At 41.2% G+C, this 22,013-nt stretch overlaps 2 protein-coding genes across 2 annotated transcripts in view; one reads left to right on the forward strand and one right to left on the reverse strand.

Annotated features, from left to right (window-relative positions):
* The window catches only part of C11H15orf65 (chromosome 11 C15orf65 homolog), a 41,505-nt gene extending 35,637 nt beyond the window's left edge, over positions 1 to 5,868 (forward strand). Inside the window, exon 5 of the mRNA XM_044979533.1 lies at positions 5,706 to 5,868. Coding sequence (XP_044835468.1) covers positions 5,706 to 5,789 — 84 coding nt within the window. The 3' untranslated portion in view covers positions 5,790 to 5,868. The remainder of the gene's footprint in view (positions 1 to 5,705) is intronic.
* A 462-nt stretch (positions 5,869 to 6,330) lies between these two features.
* PYGO1 (pygopus family PHD finger 1) lies at positions 6,331 to 21,440 on the reverse strand. Its single transcript, XM_044979529.1, has 3 exons — positions 21,119 to 21,440; positions 15,707 to 15,792; positions 6,331 to 13,591 (listed from the first exon to the last, which is right to left on the reverse strand). Exons 1-3 carry the CDS (start codon positions 21,165 to 21,167, stop codon positions 12,458 to 12,460), a joined length of 1,269 nt encoding a protein of 422 aa, XP_044835464.1. The 5' UTR covers positions 21,168 to 21,440; the 3' UTR covers positions 6,331 to 12,457.
* Positions 21,441 to 22,013: the final 573 nt, after the last annotated feature.

Below are 22,013 nucleotides of genomic sequence, written 5' to 3' on the forward strand. Positions count from 1 at the left end.
CCCATCAGGGGAGCGCGGAAGGGCTCTGGGACAGAAACTCTTCAGTCTCCAATGCCTCAGACCCCCTCCAGCACCTCAGCTCCAGCTCCGCATTGGGGTCTCTCTCTCCCCGCGCAGTCCCCAGCAGGCCTCTCACCCGCTGCTGTACGAGACCCCCACTCCCCCAAGCCAGGGGACGGAGCTGCTCTCCCACGCTCTGAAAGGCGCAGACCGTCCCTCTGAGAGGTCCCGTCCCTTCAGCCTCCTGCAGTGACCGCGTTTGGGCCCAAGTCTTTCCAAAAAGTTCAGATCAACCAGTGTCAGCTGGAAGTTGACGTAGCCCCTTAAAGTCCCGTCTCACCTCAGGCAGAGGAACTGAGAAAAGCCGAGGGCCAGAAGCTGTGCTCTGCCGGGGGCCTCTGTGCATTACTGCGGGTGAGACTGGCCCACAGGGAATTCCCCCAGCTCCAGTTCCTGACTCGGCTCAAAAGCTTAGACAGCTCAACTCTATCACCTCCTCCCCTTTGCATTTTCCAGCACGCTGGGAAGAGAGGGTGGCTGAGCTGAGCACACGGTGCTCTGGCTATTTTCACCTGAGCAAGGCCCATGGAGAGTCCAAGAATAAACCAGTTAAACCTGCCATGATGTGCAAAGGAGCCTAGAACTACCATTTTAGCTTCCTGCCTTCCGGGTCTGCCCAAAATTCAGGAACAGAGAATCAGGGCCACCAGTACTTTGTGTTTTTTTTTGTTTCGTGTAGTTTGTAGCTGGGGAACAAATAGGGTGACCAGGCAGCAAATGTGAAAAATCAGGACAGGGGTTGCAAGGGGGGGGGGGGAGGAAATAGCCTATATAAGAAAATGACCCAAACATCGGGACTGTCCCTATAAAATCGGGACATCTGGTCACCCTAGGAATGAACTTGGGTAAATAATTGTGGAGTACTAGTTTTAAATTGTGGATTTTCCAGGATTTTTAAACGTTTTAACATGAGGAAAACTTCTCTCAGGTGCAACTGAGTGATAGCTGTAGCTTTTCAAAACCAATCACAAGTGTATAATGAGAAGCTGTTTCCAGAATCCGGGCTTAAATTAAGCAAATCATGCTCACATTAACTTTTGTGAATCTTGCAATGGGCTCCGTGGATCCCTGTGCCTGTGAAGAGCCAGTTGCAAGAATGAGGCCTTAGAAGACCCTTATCCTGCAACTGATTTTGCCTGGGCAGAGTCCTGTTAACTGCATTTGAGCTCTGAGTTGGTGCAGGGATCCACCCAAGTACTGGGTCATTACACATATTGAATCTATTTCTCCATGTTAAGTATCCTCACGCCTTCTTGTCAACTGTCTAAAATGGGCCATCTTGATAATCACTACAAACGTTTTTTTTCTCCTGCTGATAATATCTCATCTTAATTAGCCTCTTACAGATGGTATGGGTCCTTCCACTTTTTCATGTTCTCCGTATGTGTGTGTGTATATATATATATAATATATAAAATCTTATTACTATATGTTCCATTCTATGCATCTGATGAAGTGGCTTGTAGCCCACAAAAGCTTATGCTCAAATAAATGTGTTAGTCTCTAAGGTGCCACAAGTACTCCTGTTCTTTTTCCAAGTACAGTAGAACCTCAGAGTTATGAACATCTCGAGAATGGAGGTTGTTCATAACTCTGAACAAAACGTTATGGTTTTTAAAAGTCTACAACTGAACAATGACTTCATACAGCTTTGAAACTTTACTATGCAGAAGAAAAATGCTGCTTTTAACCATCTGTAAATGAAACAAGCACAGAAACAGTTTCCTTACCTTGTCAAAAAAATTTAAACTTTCCCTTTATATTTTTAGTAGTTTAGCACAGTACTGTACTGTATTTGCTTTTGTCTCTGCTGCTGCCTGATTGCATACTTTCAATTTCAAATGAGGTGTGTGGTTGACCGGTCAGTTCATAACTCTAGTGTTTGTAACTCTGAGTTTCTACTGTACAAGAAATTGCAAGATATAAGCCTTAGCTGTTAGATTATAAAAAAAAGTTTGGGCAGGAGCCCTCTCTATTGTGTTCTGTGAACAGTTGTGTTAAATAATGAAAATTTACCTTCCATGGGGCTCAAAATGTTACTGTGGGGGAAATAAATGCAATTTTAAGTACTATTTTTAGGTCTTTCTATAATGCTATAGCAAAGGTTAACTGACAAATAAAATCCTACTGCAAATATTGCTTCATTTACTTACCAAGATCTAAGGTCAGGCACACAGTTCTGCTTTTCATCACTCACACTTAAAGCAGCAGAGAAAGGAATGCAGCTCTTGTTATCCAAAGTATGTTTCCATAATAGACTGCTAGTAGTTTTAGAAATTCTGGAAAAAAACTATTAAAGGCTGCTGATAAATGTAATAGTGATACACGGGAAATTCCAGATGTCATGTGAAAAGTAATTCGGCTGTATTTGTCATTCCAGATATTAGCTTAAATAGTTTGTCTATTTGGATTCACTCTCTTTCCTAAATTTAGGATATAGTTTGTGGATTGCTGTTTGACTTACTCCATCAAACAAACAATAATAGATCTATCTGCCAAAGTTAGGTCTAATATAGGTGAACGAGTAAATAGATCCTGCTTCTGATCTACATCCCTTGAAAGTCAGGCCAAACACATTAATCTCACACAATGTAGATTTTCTACAATTCAAACTAGATTTTTAGTTGCTCAGAAGTATACAGTTCGCTGGAGCTAGTTGCAAATATCCAAAAGAAGCAAGAAGTCCTCCTTTGACTTACCTGTTCTAGTGTGAGCTAGAGAAATTGAGTTCAACCTTACACACACACAATTAAAAAGTTAATTTAGTGTTTGTGAAGGATACCAGATTTTGTTTTCTTATAGTTATGTAATTTATATTTTCAAAGAATTGTTCAAAGAAAAAGTGGTGTGTGAGAGTTAAGTATTGTTATTTATTTTATCCACATATAATCAGGAATTGTAGGGATTCTAAAACTTCTTCGGATCATGAACCACATATTAATAGAGATTTTTCTGTGGATCCTTTCCTCTTTATTCACCTGTGGCAACATCAGCAGTTGCTTACACAGAAAAGGCAGGGGACTGGGACTGAGATCAGAGTTAAACTTCTGGTTCCATGAATTAAATGTCCAGGGGGAAATCTTCATGGAAAGTCAATAGGATTTACTCTCCAAAGTCACTTCTGAAAAATGGGATTTAGGCACTTGGAAACTTTGCCCCATATAACCTTTAACATGTGACTTGGGCATGAAGCTGCAGTAATGAAATGTGAGTTTTGCCATTGACTTCAGTGGGAGCAGGATTGGACCTTGAATATTTCTGTGCCTCAGTTCCCCATCTTTAAAAAGGGAATGAAAATATTTTCCAACCACCTAGGAGTGTAGTGAGAATAATTCATTAATTTGAGGTTCAGATGCTACAGAGATAGGTAGAAGATAAATCAGCTGATAAGGAAAAGGTGGAAAGACTGTATTTTTAAATTAAGGTGGCTAGCTGGCAGAGTTCCTGTTTAAATGTATTTTAATGCTTCTGGGATTTTTGTTGTAGTACTCTTTCGATGCTAGGAACCAGGAGTCTTGATTATTACATTTAAATAAATAAATAATAAAACATACCTATCCAGAGCCAAGCTGTGTTCACTCCAGGTGCATACACCACTTTTTCCATGAGCTTGGAGGGTTCATTGAGGAAATGAGTCCTAAATCTATCCTAAACCCTGGTCTTCTGCTTAGGTTGCTAAGATGTATGCTTTGGTTTAAAAAAATTAAATGATGCAATCAAAATGAAAGTACTACAGACAAACTGCTCATTACACCCCTACCCTGATAGAACGTGACCCGATATAACATTAATTCAGATATAACGCTGTAAAGCAGTGGGGAGTCCTGGGCCCTTTAAAGCGCCACCTGAGCCCTGCTGCTTTACCGCGTTATATCCGAATTTGTGTGGAGCCCTGGGCCCTTTAAATCACCACCCAAGCCTGGCTGCCGGAGCCCCGGGAGCCAGGCTCGGGCGGTGATTTAAGGGGCCAGAGGCTCCAGCTGCTGCGAGGAGCCCTGCTGCCGGAGCTCCGGCGGTCATTTAAAGGGCCTGGGCCTCCCCGCAGCGGCTGGTGCACAGGGCCCTTTAAATCCCTGCTGGACCTCTTGGCAGCCAGGCTCGGACAGTGATTTAAAGGGCCAGAGGCTCCAGCCGCTGCGGGGAGCCCCAGGCCCTTTAAATTCCCACCTGAGCCCCACTGCGAGAGCTCCAGCAGTGGTTTAAAGGGACCAGAGCTCCCCACAGCAGCTGGAGCACCGGGCCCTTTAAATTACCACCGGGGAAGCCGGTCCAGTCTGGCATGGCGTACTGGCTCTTGCTGGTACGCCATACCGGACCGAACCCGATATAACGCGGTCTCACTATAAGGCAGTGAGATTTTTTGGCTCTCGAGGCCCGCATTATATTGGGGTAGAGGTGTATTTATTCTTCCCCTACAAAGAACATGCTGTAATTACAGAGTATAGTTTCTAGAAGGGAAAACTATAATTATAAAAACAACAAGGAGTCCGGTGGCACCTTAAAGACTAACAGATTTATTTGGGCATAAGCTTTCGTGGGAAAAAAACCTCACTTCTTGTGGATACAGACTAACATGGCTACCCCCTGATACTTTAAACGGGTCACGTTCTAGGCAACCTGCGGCACGTGAGCTGATTTTCAGTGGCACTCACACTGCCCGGGTCCTGGCCACCGGTCTGGGGGGCTCTGCATTTTAATTTAATTTTAAATGAAGCTTCTTAAACATTTTAAAAAACTTATTTACTTTACATACAACAATAGTTTAGTTATATATTATAGACTTAGAGAAAGAGATCTTCTAAAAATTTTAAAATGTATTACTGGCACGCAAAACCTTAAATTAGAGTGAATAAATGAAGACTCGGCACACCGCTTCTGAAAGGTTGCCGACCCCTGCTTTAAACTATAATTATAGTTACATCTGCTTCTTTGGTTACACCAATCAGCTCCATGTACCACTTAAGAAAAAATACCTAACAAATTCTGATTTGTTTACTTGTGAGCTGGGACTCTTAATTAAAGCAATAATTAAACAGCATTACTTTTACTAGTAATGAAGTAATTAATATTGATTTTTTTAAATTAAGCTAGGTCTGCTTGTTTGTAGACCCTTTAACAGAGAGACGAAATGGGCTTCATTTCAGACCTCCTTCATGAACCACATACTGGTACATGTGCATTGACACTGCCTTCATTTCAGGCATTCCACCTCTCTGGCTTAATTCTGCAGATGATTGAGCTGTTGCTATGATGACTCATAGGAACTGAAACCTTACAAGGCTTGCCATACTGGACCAGACTAGTGGTCCATCTAGTGCAGTATTCTGTTTCCGCCAACTGCTTCAGAAAAAAACAAGAAACTGAAGTATGTAGTCAAGGTATAGTATACCCAAAGGGAAAGTTTATTCCTAATCCTCAACAGTGACAGGTTGCTTTGTTTATATCCTTTCCAAAATTCTTATAGTAAATTATTTTTAAAACAACAACTCTGGATCTTCTAGTTATTAATATAAACATCCAATCCTTTTCTGAAAATTTTTAATTTCTCAGCCTCAACAACATCTTATGGCAACGAGCGCCACAAGTTAACTGTGTGTGGGGGAAAAAAATACTGATGTTAAATTTGCTCTCTTTGAATTTCATAGGATATCCCCTTCTTCCTGCTCCTTTCAGATATCCACCTCTGCCTCTCTCTTTGGAACTTTTTTCCAGAGAAGCTTTCATTGTAAGTAATGCTTTCTTGAGTAGAATCCAACCCCTTGGCTTTAAACATGGGTCCGGTCCATAGCACTGGGCTTTTAAACATTAAATCACAGACTTACTATGTTTTAACTGCTTTATATTATACAGTGACCCAAGCAGGGTGAAAGAGCTTTATAAATTAAATAACTGTTAGCACTTAACATGTTCAAAGAACTCCACAAACATCTGACCCCTATGCAGGCAGGCAATAGGGGCCAGGCTGCAAGAAGCCTGCCAGCATTGCAGCATCTGCTCCAGGGTTGCTTTGGCTGGTGCCCCTACAAGAGAGTAACCTCTCCCAAAGGGGCAGGGACAGGGAGTTGGCTGACTGCAGAGGACGTGCTGTCTCTCTAAAGGTTGCCACATTAGCTGAACACCCCAGAAGCTACTGTGCCCGAGTTCCTTCTCAGAACATTTACACTGTTCCCTGCCCAAGTTTGGGTCTTAACCAAATTAATCTTCACAATATAACTGCAAGGCAAGTTAAAATTTGTGCAAGCTGCATTGTCTGCATTAAATCAACAGGCATTTCCACCTCAAAAATTAGCTTTATTTTGAAAACAACTGAAGCTGAACACCAGAAATGCAACACTATTACATGCAGCGTGTCAGAAAACTTGCCATATACATTTTCTACCAATGCTGGACCTATAATCTCATAAACATGATATACCTACTGCTAGACAGAGTTATAATATTTTTTGTTTTAAAAATGAAATGTCAACAATATTTATCAGCTCATGTTACGTAGTGTCTGGATGGCAGTAGATCTGTAACTTCCTTACATTAACTCAACTTTACACTAGGGAAAAAATCTGCATAATGGACTAAATATCAAAAGGCCATAATGAAATGCAATATCCACTTCAAACTCTATACGTGCAAGTAGTTAGGAAGGATTGTATGTAAATTTTACAAATCCACAGCTATATTTTTCATTTTAGAACCAGAAGATTCCAACATTAAGAAAAATGAAAGAAAAAGAAAAGAACAAACATAAAAGAGATGAGAAGTATAATTGCCCTCTGTATATTACACAATTGTTCAGATTTTAAAATGATCTTTGACATCCAGGTATACCAGGGAAGGTGAATGGTTGAGAATATAAAAGACAAATTGGCATTGTCAATGCTTTCCTTTCATTCTTCATAAAATATAATACAGCACAATGAGTAATGCTTAAATTATATTTCTCCTGAACCAAAATAATCTAGTTTGTGACAAAAAATGCAAATAGAATGTAAAAATTCTCCCTGTGGAACTTAAGTCACAGCATTATCTTTCTCCCTGTGAAACATTTTTCCCCTCACAGTTATCTTTGAAGGATGAGAACATGGAGCTGAATCCATAATCATTCAAAGACTTACAGCATGTGTCAATACAAGAGAGTAACAGAAATCTACAACATAGGCCACACTCAGACATGTGAAAAGAGGTATTTCTTATGCTCTGCAGGTGGCTGTGCAGGGTTATACACCTGGACCAGCCAAAATACAGGACCACATTAATACTTCTATGCTAAGCACAGAGAGGTGCTGAGCTCCCTTAATTTCTAATTAAGTTAATAAGAAATGATGACACTAAGCACTTTATTGGCTCCGACCCTAAAAGCACTTAGAGCCTGAAATGGAACCTTTATTTTACATAAAAACACACGCCTCTGAGAAAGTATCCTAGTTCAATGCAAATGAGAGAAGACTCGTATGCCAAATGTAGTGCATGGTAGTTATATTGCCTTGTTTTAGAGTTCTGCTTTTCAGTACACTTAATTCACTCTCGCTTTAAAGAAGAAAGTATTCTAATATACCAAATCCTCAAACAAAAATTGGCAATTGACCATTACAAGAATAATTTTAAAATACATTGATGTCTACAATATCCTGCATTTTCATATCTGTGTCCAAAAGAGAAATAAATCAATGAAATTATTTTTAAACCACACAGAAAGTGATGTAATGGGATTGTCACACTTGTTATATGCAATCAAATGTGCACTCATTTGTTAGCAATATGCTGTGAAACTCTTACTAACCAAAAACACTTATAGCAACAAATTTAAAGATCAGGCACATTGTACATAAATGCTATGTGTTTTGAAAAGTATTCACTCTATTAGTTATCATGAATTGCTACCATCTACCATATCTCATTCTATGCAAGGATACCAGGCCAGCTACCAATCCATAAAGTGTAATGTTTCACATACTTCATAGAGTAGTTTAAAACACATCATGATATGAAATAATTTGTATTACATAGTAATTTAATCCCTTGCAATAGGGTTAATGTTGGACAAAGTCTGGACACTTTTCTTCCAATTTGAATTACATACATTAACTTTGCCATACACCACAGAACTAATGCATGTATTACTTCAGACATGCTTTAATTTATAATCAAAACAAAAAAGTTGTTGCAAAAATACATGTCACCAATGTGGAACACATTCAAGATTGTATAAAAGTACTGAACTGATATCCCAAAACAGGTATATGTAAGCAGTACATAAGGAAAGACTAGTTTTAATATGAAACAGTCATTTAAGTCACATACAACATAAGAAGCATGACCTTTTTATAAAATGCCACAGATACTTTTAGGCAGGCAATAATATATATAAATGAGAAGTAGTTATTTTATGCAGAAGTTATTAATAATTTCTATTAAGTTGGAATAAAGAAAATGTAATAAGGTGCTCAATTTCAACACCACTGATTTTGTAAACATCTCAAACCAAGAAATACATTTAAGAATATCTAATTATGAAATCCAAATGAAGGCCCCACTCCTGCAAGCACTCTGATTTTTTCTTGACTTCATGCACATCATTTCACTGATTTCATTAGAACTATTCACTTGCTTAAAATTAAGTACATGTGTAAGAGTGTTTACAGGATTGGGGCATAAGCAGAAATGTATACAGATAGCAAAGTATCTTATTGAGCAGCCCTGAAAATTATACTTTTTTAATAGAGCAAACACAAAATATGTTATAATACTTGGCACTTCTACAGTGTCTCTCATCTGAAGATTTCAAATATTAAGCCTCTCAGCACCCTGTGAAGTCAGTTTTAATCCCATCATACAGATAAGTAAATTGAGGCACAGGTAGTTAACTGATTTGTCTACGGTTACAAAGATAATCAGAAAAAGAGCCAGGAACAAAAGATAGGCTTTTTGACACCCATCTCTCTCTAATCCATAGACAGCAGTGCCTCTTATCCCACCACTAATTACAACACAATATTAGAATATTAAACCGGTACATAAAATATTTGCACATTTAAAATGGTCTAAGGCAGAGGTTCTCAAACTTCATTGCACGTGACCCCCTTTTGACAACAAAAATTACTACACGACCCCAGGAGGGGGACTGAAGCCTGAGCCTGCTTGAGCTCCATCACCTTGGGCGGGGGGACCAAAGCTGAAGCTCAAGGGCTGCAGCCCCAGGCAGGGGGCCTGTAACCTGAGCCGCGCCACCCAGGCCTGAAGCCCTCGGGTTTCAGCTTCGGCCCCTGGCAGTGGGTCTCGGGCTTTGGCTTCAGCCCTGGACCCCCTAACAGCAGCCCTGGCAACCCCATTAAAACAGGGTTGAGAACCAATTTGGGGTCAGGAGAACCGCTGGTCTAAGGCAAAATAAGTTTGTCAGTGTTACTGACTATATAATTAAGTTTCCAAGTATTTATTTCATCTGGGATTAAAAATTTTAAAACTTGGACAGCCACACTACTGAGAAGTCATTCTATGAAGCAGCATTCTGAGCCATTTTATAAAGGAGATGAGATTGAGCCACTTCCTCTATTCTCCATAAAACTCCAGATTTGCAGATTTACAAAATCCTTACAATATTTTGGTGTGCAGCACCAGTACAACCTAAAACACTAACATTGAAAGAATTACATGATAGCTCAATACAAATTTTTTCACGTAGAGTATTACAAAAATCAGGTATACTACCCAACCCTCCTAATCCCATAACTAGCATGGTTCTAATTTTAAGCAGGTGACATTCCTACTACCCTACTAATATATATGATTGTTCTTTTTTTCATACATACTTGAAATACTATTAGCTAACACACTCTAAAAACAAATGCATCTGCTCTCTGTAAATAGAGTTCAGAAATACTGAGACCACATCAATATCAATGCTATGATAGCTATTTAATTTTGGTACTTTGATGGCATTTGCTAATTCCTTTTATTTGTAGGACTAAACATTCGGGTGAAAACTCACAGGTTTTCACCCCATGCCTACTCCACATGTTAACCAGTTAGTACATTTGGTTACATTCATATGGAAATATTTTGCTAACAAATGTAGAAAGCTACTATGAAATACTGGAATTGGTAGACAGGGGAGGTGCAGGAAATTCTATGGTCATTTTAAACACAGTATCTGACTCCTGCACTGGATTGTAAAATGTTCAGTGGACTTCTAAGGACAAACACTGGAATCTTATGTTTGTATTAGGAATCTTGAAGAATTCACATCATCACAAACTAGCCAAGAAAGCATCGTCCCTTAGCCTCTGGCAGATTTCTTAGTCGCAGAGCAGAATTCTGATTTCTGTTACATCAGTGTAAATCTGGGGTAACTTCACAAGCTTCACAATTTGCACTAGTGCAACAGAGATCAGAATCTGGCCCACAGGAACCTATATTATCTGAACAAGGTTTTGGTTTTAATTTCTACATCAATACTACAAACAAGTTAGAATTAAAGTAGTAAGCCACAGGTAAAATTCTTGAAGACATTACTTTAGCAGAGATTACTACTGTAAGTCATCAAACCAGTAAGAAAAATAGCAAAACGGAAGGTTATTGAACTTTGTATTGAACTCGTAATGTTGAAAACACAGGCCCAAATTTGCCTTTACACCTCTAGGAGTTTCCTGGTGAGGCGATGTAAAAGGTGTGAGAAAGTACCACCACCTGTGGGCATCATTCTCCAGATACCGCAGAAGGTCCTTTAATAATGTAAGCAAGCCGTATGTAGCCCTTTACGCTCATACATAACCTATAACATTAATGGGGAGCTACACACATACACCAAAAAGGACAGCACATCTCCAAGTAATGTTTAGAAGCACAGTTACGGTAGAACCTCACAAATTCACACTCAGTGGGGGAACCTTGTAAACTACTAAATTAGTAACCAATCAAAATTAATTAAAAGAATGATGATGTATCACAAAGTGACCTTTATGTTTCAATTCTATTTAGGTTCTTATACCATCCTTATCACCACAGTATCTGAGCACCTTCACGTAGTGCTTTAAGCAACATGACTAGCAGCTGTCATGTTTGACAAGTGTGGTTTGGTTTTAATGATTTATTATTATAACCCATTTGCATAAGGATAAACATAATAGACAGATCTAGTAGCACTAGCTATTATAAGGCTACCCAACACCTTTCACTATAAAACTTCATTTTAGGTTGCTTATAACTTTGCCAAATTTTAACTGCTTGGGTTGAATTTTCATGGTGGGTGTCGGGAAAATTCAACAGTTTAGCTGTTTCCAAGAACAAGTTTAGGAAAAATATCCTGTGTTGCCCATGTTAAAATATATCTTAGAATTATTTAAATTGAGAAGCTCTAGCACTTCTGTACTTTGGAGCCGGGACTTGAAGTTTGGCAGGTGGATCAAACTTTTCCAAGCCCTATACAAATTCACCCAGGTTGGCCAAATTACAAGACACTGAAAAAAATCACAGTTCACACAAGCTCACTAAATATGAGAGCAGGGAGACGGTCTCTCTCGTGCTGTCAATGCTCTGCCAGCTGATGCCCTGGCACCTAGGAGGAGGCATGTGATCATGTAAAATTAAACACTATATCCTACTGTATATGCACAGAAGGGCCCTAATTCTGGCATTCCCTAACTTTTGAGTGCTTGACTTTGCAACCCTGGTGTTATTTTAGTGTTTTTAAATGTAATGCTATGATATATTTTGTAAAAATACTGAATTTTTAGTAACGTAAGACTTCACTAGAGTTCTTGGCTATTAAATATTTGCCGAGAAGCCAGGAGGCACTGTAGTTTGAAGTGTAAACATCACAAATACTAAAACAATCAAATGCAATGTTGATTCATTGTTTCAGATGCAGAATAAGAAAAAAAATTAAAATCCTTAGTGCTCATCTTAAAATAAAATTCATCAGTACTCCTCTTTCTCCATGTCACCTCCTCCACCTTTTCTCCTACCCATAGGACAGATAGCATTGACATGAGCAAAACAGTAATGGACATTCATAAAACATAACAATAATGAATGCTTCCAATATATAATACCATCAAGGCTCAGCACTAGCTAACAGCCTGTATTCATCGAGGCAGATGTTCTGACATCAATAATTCCAGTAATTCATTTTTTAATGGAAAACTTGCTTGTGATCAAACAAATACCAGACATATTTTGGATCTTCAAACGTTATCTGTGTTTCTGATCAAAGTTTAAATACTCACATAAACAGGCATAAAACAAAGAACACAGAAACAGATGGAATTTCATGAGTGAAGATAGACTAAAAGCAAAAAAAACCAAAACAAAAACCCAAACCAACCTTGATTGTCTATAGAAAATGACGTATACCATTAAGAGCAATACCTCTGTAGTATGTATTTCAATACTGCATCAGTGGATGTCATCATCCATCAGTATTCAATGCAGGTGGCCCTGCAGTCTCCCTAGTACGCATCAGCTGGACATCCTTTTCAGCCATGCAAGTATCACAGCCCCATACTGCTGATGCTTCTGCAGTGAGGAGGCCATAAGCAGACTCAGTCATGCCCGTACAGATCCGATGAAACCATTTTTGACAAGAAGCTTCACACAAGATGGCATCCTGGTCATCATTAACTTCATGTGTACAAATTCCACATGGAAAGACTGGCTCAGAGGATGAATGACCATGACGACTGAGGTGGAGAGATGTTTTGCTGCTCTTTTCAGAGTTGCATCCTTCAGCTGTAACTCTAGGTTGACGGGACTTGCTCTGAGTCCCATTAGCATGACTACTGTTAGTGTTATCTGCATTATGAGAATGGTTGCTCTCTTGATTTACTACACTGTTTCGATTAACGTTTTTTAAGTCAGCACTACCTTGGTTCACGATGTCATCTGTTCTGTGGTGATGCTGATGTGTAGCGGTGTTCTGGTTGGAAGTTTTGCTTGCACCTTGACTGAAGTCTTGCTTTTGTGCTGATGTTTTTGTCTGATTGTAGGTCTTGGGTGGTGGAACAAAAGAATGGTTTGATTCTAACTGGGAATTAAAATGTGGATTGCTTGCAGGTCCAAAGTTAGATGTCATGTCAGGGTGTGGTATTTGACTAGTATTTTGTGGAGGAATGTGACCAAAGTTCTCACCAGGATTTGGTCTGAAGTGTTGACTGGGCATATGGACATTTTGATTCATTTGACCACTGTTATAACATGGCTGATTTCCAAAACCTGTGTTATCATGTGGACCAAAGTTGAAAGCATGAGGTCGAGTAAAACCCATTCCCACAGGGTTCTGGGGAAGTGGGTGTGGCTGGTTTCTGAGGGTGTAAGAACCACCATAAGGTGAGGACATTCTGGGCAGCATGTGAGGTGGCATTCTGAAAGTGTTATAACCTCCAAAACCAGGGTAACCAGGATGGTTAAAAAAAGGACTTCCTGAAGGTAGAGGTTTATAGGAGACAGTATTATAGTTATCATCAAATGGATTAGCCGCTACAAGGTGGTCTGAGCTTGGATTCGGCGGTGGAGCATATTCAGATGGAGGAGGAAAGGAAGATCCCTGAAAATATTTAGAACATTTAAATTAACATTCGTATAAACTTCCCTACAAGAACTTTCAACCATATGGGCTTTCAACCATAAAGAAGCTGGACTGGCAGCATGAGAGAACCAAAGTCTTCTATTTATTCAGTCAGGAGCCACATGGGCAGCAACAATCAGCATAAGCTTCCCCACACTACTCTGGCAGTGAGCCTTAAGTCTCATCAGAAAGGAAGAGAGAGAATAGTTCAGGGTCCAGGCTCATTCCTCCCTGGGCCTCTCTTACAAGACTGCCAATATGGGCACCAGTTGTGGTGATTTTTGTGATACGGCATCCCGTGGAAGAGTGGATCCCTTTGCAGGTATACAGGTCTAATGCCACCGTTGGTCTTTATATTATTAGGAGCCTGATCCTGCCATTGTCTCCCACACAAAACCCTGACTGAAACCAACTGAGTTCTGTGGCTGGAGTACATACTCTTATTTTATAAAGTATTTTCTGAGTTTGTCTTACGAGCTAACTCATGATGCCATTGAAGTGATTTAGACTAATTTCATTATTTTTAAAAACTGTGCAGCTGTACAACATGCTGCCAAAAATGCTCACCGTGTAGTTTTGTTTCCGTCTTTTATTTAAGAAATGCAGGATTCCCACAAAATCATAGAATTAAAACATAAAAACTCATGTTTAAATGCTGTTTAAAAAACAGATTTTCCTTGGTTTCCTCTCAGGCTAAATTTACTAAATTAAAGGTCAAATCTTTCTCCTGACCCATCCCACTTTTGATGAGGCTATGCAAGACTTAAACGATAGCAATACTACTGTAACCATGCTGCAAGGTGTACAGGCAGGAGACAGTCTGCCCAGCAGGACCCTCCATCTTCTGTTAACCAGAGGGATCTGCTCTGTGACAGCACTTTGTGGAACTGTGGGTGGGCTGGGAGCATGGGGAGTTTAGTGGACGCAGAGGCTGCATAAATGACTGTAGAGAGTGACTGTACAACTGACTATCATTTTGGTCCAGTTTGTGGGGAGAGTTCTGGCCTGCTCACCCCCACATAGCTCCCTCATGCACAGTGTGCACAGAAGACGAGAATTTGGCCCCAATTATTTAGTAGCCTAGGCTGGGGAAATGATTCTGCAGATTTCTGTTGCCCTGCAAACCTTATTAGAGGTAAGAAAAGAGGAGGAACTTATCTGCAGGACCATTATATTTATCATCATTCTGCAGCGAAAGGAAAGCTTCATTACTAGAGAGAGAACTAAGAGATCCAAATGCCTGAAATTAATTGTATATGCCTACAACAGTGGGTTCACCACTACTTGAACAAGAAAAAGCAACGGACACCCAGGTCAATGGGAATCGGGCATGCATATTATAAGGTGATAACTGGTCCAATATGGATAAAATTATTCTCATTATTTGCCACTAAGTAAGTAATAGCAGATATTCTGAGACACAGTGCTGAGTGGACACAGAAGAGGACAATTCTACTTTACAGGTGATGATCAATATCAATGTTTTGCATTAGCACCCAAATCCTATGTCTTCCCACATTCTCTCAAAGCCCCATTTCAGTAAATGGAAATCATACATTTCTAGTGCACAGAAGAGCCAAAGAGCATAAATTCAATGTACCAGGTGTGCCTCATGGCTCCCTGCATTGGAAAGCACTATGAGGGTGCACTAAAAGCGTGGCCAATGGGTTCATGAACTGCATGGACCCATTAGTCCACAAATCTTCATATATGGGGAAAGCAGCAGCCCGCAGCTACCACTCATACCCTGAAGATTCACACCAATCAACTGAAGGCTGGGGATTAAATTCTGAACAATGTTCACATGACTGACTGAACAGCCTGTTCACTCTGTGCATATTTACCAGAGACTTTATATTCTCCTCTTGCAGGATACATGCAAATCTCCCAGGATTAAAAGAACTTCAATAGGAGTTACTAGTAACTAGTGTGGGGATGGAGAGAGATCTAAGATTTTACGTAAGCACTTAATTATAAGATACTGGAAAGCTACTAATCTGTGCCTGTGATTCCTAGATGAAAGAGATACTCATATTAGTTAGCAACATCTGAGTGTGTTATTTATTAAAAAAATCGAGATCAGAAGCAATTTACCTGTGTATTTGACTTGCGCTTTTTCTTATCTGGGCTTCCAAGTTGTACTCCTGGTCCTCCTAACCCATCCAATCCACTGTCACCACCTACAAAATTTCAATCAATATAATTCTGCATTTGTTTCAATACAGATTTTATATTAATGTGTGCCTTTCTGTGTCATACCAAGAAAAGCCTGTGACAAACACCAAAGTATCACTAATTCTATTTTAAAACTACAAAGTCTATAGAATGAACACACCTGGAGGTATAGGGAGCTGTAACACAACTACTGGAGTCCATCTCCATTAGAACATGAAGGCCTGATTCAAAGCCCATTAAAGTCAGTGGAAAGACTTCCATTAATTTAATTGGGTTTTGGATCAAGCCCTTGGTGCTTAAGGCTTCTTCTCTCACCAAAAAGGAATTATCTAAGATTCATCTCCCACTTAACTTACACAGATGTGGATTTCATCAGCCTGGGACTCCCAGGGCATAATAGGCAGTTAGAGTATGTAGTTAACAAAAGAGCAAGCAGAAACAAGTCTATGAATGAAAACCTGGCTTTCTATTAATGAAAATCCCTGAAAACCTGGCATACAGCTGAGACAAGACTCTCAGCTTGTCATTTCCAAACTCCCATAAATTAAGTCTTGATCATGCAAAAGGTCACCCCAGGAAAAATCTCACTATAATCAATGAGCCAGCACTAGGGGATTCCTTTGCAGAGGCCATATATCCTTAAGTAGCAGTTAACAAAAGCTATTTTGGTACAAATACAGTTTCCTGCAATATGAGGGATGTTTAGCTTCTTGATCCACTTATTTCATTTTAACTAAAGAAAGAAAATCCAATGCTTCACTTGAAGTTCAGCTACACCTTTCATCAGAATGTGACAGACGCCTGAAGCCCTACACGATCCTGTAGTACAAATTATGACTTTTTATTTATAAGTCCCTTGTAAAGTTATAGATCAGTGGTGAGCAACCTGTGGCCCATGGGCCGCATGCAGCCTGTCAAGGTAATCCTCTGGCAGGCCGCGAGACAGTGTTTACATTGACTGTCCACAGGCATGGCTGCCTGCAGCGCCCAGTGGCCATGGTTTGCTGATCCTGGCCAATGGGAGCTGCGGGAAGCAGCAGCCAGCACCTCCCTGCAGCCCTCACCGCTTCCCGCAGCTCCCATTGGCCAGGAACAGCAAACCGCGGCCACTGGGAGCTGCAGATGGTCAATATAAACACTGTCTTGTGGCCCGCCAGCGGATTACCTTGATAGGCCGCAGGTTGCCCACTGCTAAAGATGGGTAGAGGAGATTTTAGTGATAAATGTCCCATTACATTGGTAGTAGAAATTATTAATTTGTTTTGGGAATGAAGAGTAACCTTGAGCCAAAGCCTGAGCATTTGGAAAGTCATGGACAGACGATGTTAAGGTGACAGATTTTAACCTGGTAGAACCATCAATATGAACAGACTGTATTCAAGTTCATTCTTTTTCGTCCATGCTCTGTCTACATCTTTTCTAAAACACTATGATAAACAATGATTCTTTGCTGCTACATTCAGTGGAATGTATGTAAACTGACCTCAGATTGGTACTATCATTTGATTTTTTTCAGAAAAGTGTGATGTCTCCCTATGTTTAAAATTCACATTAAAAAACTAGCTGTTTTGCTGCACATAAGAATTTGTTATTACTGAATGCAACACTCTCATCTGGTTACATGGGGTCAAATTTTAAAAGTTATTTAGGCATCTACAGAGAGGCATCTAGTGCTGCTAAGCAGGGTAGGTGCCTAATTCCCATTGTCTTCTGTTTAGGTGCCTTTGAAAGTCCCATTAGGTGCTGTCATAAATATAAAGGGAAAGGTAACAACTTTTATGTATGCAGTAACATAAAATCCCTCTTGGCCAGAGGTACAGAATCACTTACCTGTACAGGGTTAATCGGTTCAATTAACCTAGTTGGCACCTGACCAGAAGGACCAATGGGAAAAGAAGATACTTTCAAATCTGGGGATAGGGTGACCAGATGTCCCGATTTTATAGGGACAGTCCCGATTTTGGGGTCTTTTTCTTATATTGGCTCCTATTAGCCTCCACCCCGACCCGATTTTTCACACATGCTGTCTGGTCACCCTATCGGTGGGGCGGGGGGAGGAAAGGTTTGGTTGATGCTCTCTTTGTTTTGGTTCCTTCTTGGGACAAAGAGAGAGACCAAGCAGGTAAACCAGTTCCTAAAAGATCCTGAAATGATACATCTAATATTATCAGAAATTGTAATTAATAGCAAAGAAATGCCTTAGATTACCTTTTGTTTTAGCTTCTGAATTTTCTCTATGCTAAGAGATAATTTTGGTCCTGTTTTGTAACTGGGAAGCAGTCAGAGGGAAATCCTCTGTGGTTTAAATCTTTTTATCTACCCTGTAAAGTTATCTTCCATCCTGATTTTGCAGGTGTGATTCTTTTACTTTTTTTTTTTTTAAATAAAATTCTTTTAAGAACCTGATTGATTTTCAGTGCCCTAAAAACCAATGATTTGGTCTGTGCTCACTTTGTTAACCTATTGGTTGGTATATTATTCTCAAGCCTCCCCAGGAAAGGGTAAAACGCTGTGTCCTCTTATGGTGCTATGTAAAGTATAGCAGCCCATAGATTGTAAATATTAAATATTCCAATAAAAATTCTGCAGGAAGAAGGGATCATTATAAATACTCCCAAAATTCCAGCCAAAATGTCCTAGCTTGGTAAACGATAAACTATCTCCTCAAATTTTTCCCTGTTTTCCATCACCCAGGTGTTCTAAAACATTCTTATAGACATATCACAGTTTAACAGAGAGATTGTCTTATTGACACCTTCTCTTTCATTCAGAATTACACAATTTTCTCTCCCACTCATGTTCACATAGCATCCATGTGTCAACAAGAGCAATTGCTAATATGGAAAAATATTATCTGGAAAGTGTTTAATGTATTTTAGCTTCTTTTAATGAAATTCAGCAGCTGAAAATAGGGAGTGTGTTAAGTATGTGACCAGACAATTCTCTAAGGACCACCAGCAAATGCTCACCTTCCTGTAGCAGTTCAAAATACAGCCTAAAGCTCTGTAAGTTTTGTCAAGTATAAAACTAGTACTCAAGGATCTGATCCCACAAACATTTAAGTACATGAAATGGGACTACTTACATAATTAAAACTACTTGGATGCTTACTGATTTGCAAGACTGTTTGATGAAGTACTAAGATTTTGTGATCTCATCTTTCTCTATGTGAGGCCAATAATGTAAGTTAGGCCTGTGAATTTATGTATTTTTCCTTTTGAATTTTATAAGAATTTAATTTATACATAAAAGGAAAATTAATGTTAGTCCTCACATACCTACAAGAAAAGTGAACAAGCATCATTATCAAGCAGCCAAAATAAACTTTCCTGAAAGTCACTTCTTGTATCCACAGTCTTTTCATTAAAAGATACACTGAACATTTTGCTATTTTGCAATATACTAGAGTTAAGATTGCAAAATGGTTTCAGCATAACCGCCACTCTTGGCTTTCTGTAAAAAACAAAACAAAACCCAAAGCATTTTGGCTTAGACTTTCTATGCTTGTCACATGTGAAAGCTATTATTCCTCCTTTCAAGTTTTTGAAAAAAATGTAGTTCACCCATTTTTGAATGTTGGGAGACTGGGGGAATAAATCTGCACGCTCTTCTATTTCACACACACACACACAACAGGTGACGCTTAAAACTTTATATGTAAATAAACAGGCCCTAATTCTACAAAGACTTCTATGCAACTTTACACAGTAAGCACAGTCCGGTATTTTACAGGATGTGAAGTAAAGCACATGTAAGTCTTTGCAGAATTGGGGCCACAACCCTTGATGAGTAAGTAGTCCCTTGGCTAGGTATGGGTTTTGGTTTTTTTGTTTTAAGAAACAACCAACCAAGAGACTACAGATGGGGATGAGGTGGCACTGGTTCAATGGGTATTTGCTGTGGCCCTAATCCTGTAATGATTTATGCACCTATGTAACTCTATGCCCTTCGGCAGTATCCTATTGAAATCAATTGGCTACTCACAAGTATAAAGCTATACGTGTACTTAAGTGTTTGCAGGATCAGAACCTATTATTTAAATTATCTTAATGAATCCCAGTCTTTCTGTGACATATTTTCTCTGCCTAACCTGCTAGGTAAAGTAGTGCTGCTCTACAGCACGCTACAGTTGCTAGAACAACTGAAAGAAATGAATTGTAAATATCTGAGTGAAATACACACAGTAAAATCCTTGTCCTCTTCCCCTCCCCCCCCACAAAAAGCTACCATAAAAAACATTAGAAAAATTCCAAGGGTGAAGGGAAAAGGAGCAATGAATCCCCGACTTTATCATTTCACCACAATTTTCGATCCTTTCACGGATACTCTGTACATTCCAGTATCTCATTCCAAAACAAATGTCTCTCTTTTGCCATTGCAAAGATACAGCTACCGCTCTGTAAAGAGATGTGCTGCTGCCCTGTTAAACCAGCCTTGCAGAAAATGGTCTCCAGCCAAACAGCAGCAGCAAATAGGCAGACAGGGATGGAACTGTACTTTCCCAGTACATTTCAATGAGGTGTGAGCTTCACCGGGACCATACAAATACTGCCATTATTAACAGAAGGTATTTTTTTTCTTCTCTTTTCCAACCAATTAAAAAACCACAAATATTAGTTTAGTGTTAAGGGTGAGAAAGTGAAAACTCGAAGTTTGGAAATACAATTTACTCTCGCGCAGGGGCGTTAATATGGGCACACGGCGCAGCCTGTATGCTGCACTACACCTATTTAACAATGCACACTAATATATTACACCTCAAGAAAACGAGTAGAAATACCGCGTGTGTGTAACATGGCTGGACAAGTTAACAATACTCCTGTATCCTTTAATATCAACTTTGGTACTTTACACCCCCAATCCTAAACATGGATCCACACGGCGGCAGGGGCCCATCCAGGCAGATCCGTTCGCAGGATCGGCGCCTCACAGGACAGACTCAATCCGGCATTCAAAGCCACGCAACTGAGCAACGCTACTTTCAAAGGCATCTGGATACCAACGAGCCCCGGCAATGCAGAAAATAGACGGCAACAGTCACACGAGTCAGCCGGCCACAGCAGATAAATGACACCCCCGCACGGGGTGTAATACGAGCTGGGGCGAGCGGGAGCCCCGAGTCCCGCTCCCGGAGCAGCTCCCTGCCCAGAAGTGCGCCCGGAGCGCAGGCGCTGCCTCCAGCTCCCCGCGGCGGCAGGGGGCCGCGCTGGCTCAGACTGCGGGCGGGAGGATGCAATGTCTCCTCGGCGGAGTTAGGCCCAGGACCCCCCGGCTGTCCCTCCGCAGTCCCCAGGGTGCCGGCCCGGCTCCCCCCTCCCCGGCCCGCTGTACCTCGGGATCTCTTCAGCGCGATGGGATCCTTCTCCTGTTCCGCTGACATTACAGACGGCGGCGCATGGCTCCCACGGCAGCAGGAATCGAGGCGCTTTGATGTTGCGGCGGCGGCGGCTGGCCCGCACCCCGCCTCCGCCGCCTGCTGCTTCGCCTGCCGCGGCCGCCGCAAGCCGGGCCGGCCACGGGGAGCTGCCAGACTTTGCAAAGTTTGCGAGCGGGAGGGCGCCGGGGCCGCCTCCGGCGGGCGAGGCGCAGGGCGGGCTCCGCTCAGCGGCGGCCCAGGGGCGGCTGCTGCGGGCAGAGCGGCCGGGGGACTGCTCGCGGGGGCTGGGAGCGCGCAGCTGGGCGAGCCCCCTGCATATCGCAGGCATGTGCCTGGCTCGGCGCCCGCTGCCGCCGGCCTGTCAGGCTAGCGCGTCCCCTTGGCTGCGTACAGCGCCCTCTGCGGAGACAAACCCCACGCCTGCCCCTCGGAGCTGCAGGCGCCAAAGCCCTGCAGTGGGGCTGGGGACAGCCGTGGTTTCCCCCCTCCTCTGCCACGATCGACTGGGGAGAAGCCCGGGAAAGGATCCCCTCCAAGCCCCTGCTATTTCCAAATGGGCCATAGCGCCCGGGAGGGGGTTTTACCCTGGCTGCTCCTCTGTGGATTGTATTATCCATCGGTAAAATCTGTAACAAATCCATAGCCACCTAAAGCCATGAGTCTGCCCTCGGATCAGTACAAGCCAACTGCGTCCACGTGGAGACCACTGAAATCTTTAGGTTTCTGTTCTTCAGGCCCGTCAGTGTCAACCACCACAGTCAGCTGGCAGGATCAGGGTTTGGGCTACACTTAAAAGTTAGGTGGACATAGCTACAGTGCACAGGCATGTCAAAAATTCAGGACATAGAC

Source organism: Mauremys mutica, chromosome 11, assembly GCF_020497125.1.
Source record: "Mauremys mutica isolate MM-2020 ecotype Southern chromosome 11, ASM2049712v1, whole genome shotgun sequence".
NCBI lineage: Eukaryota > Metazoa > Chordata > Testudines > Geoemydidae > Mauremys > Mauremys mutica.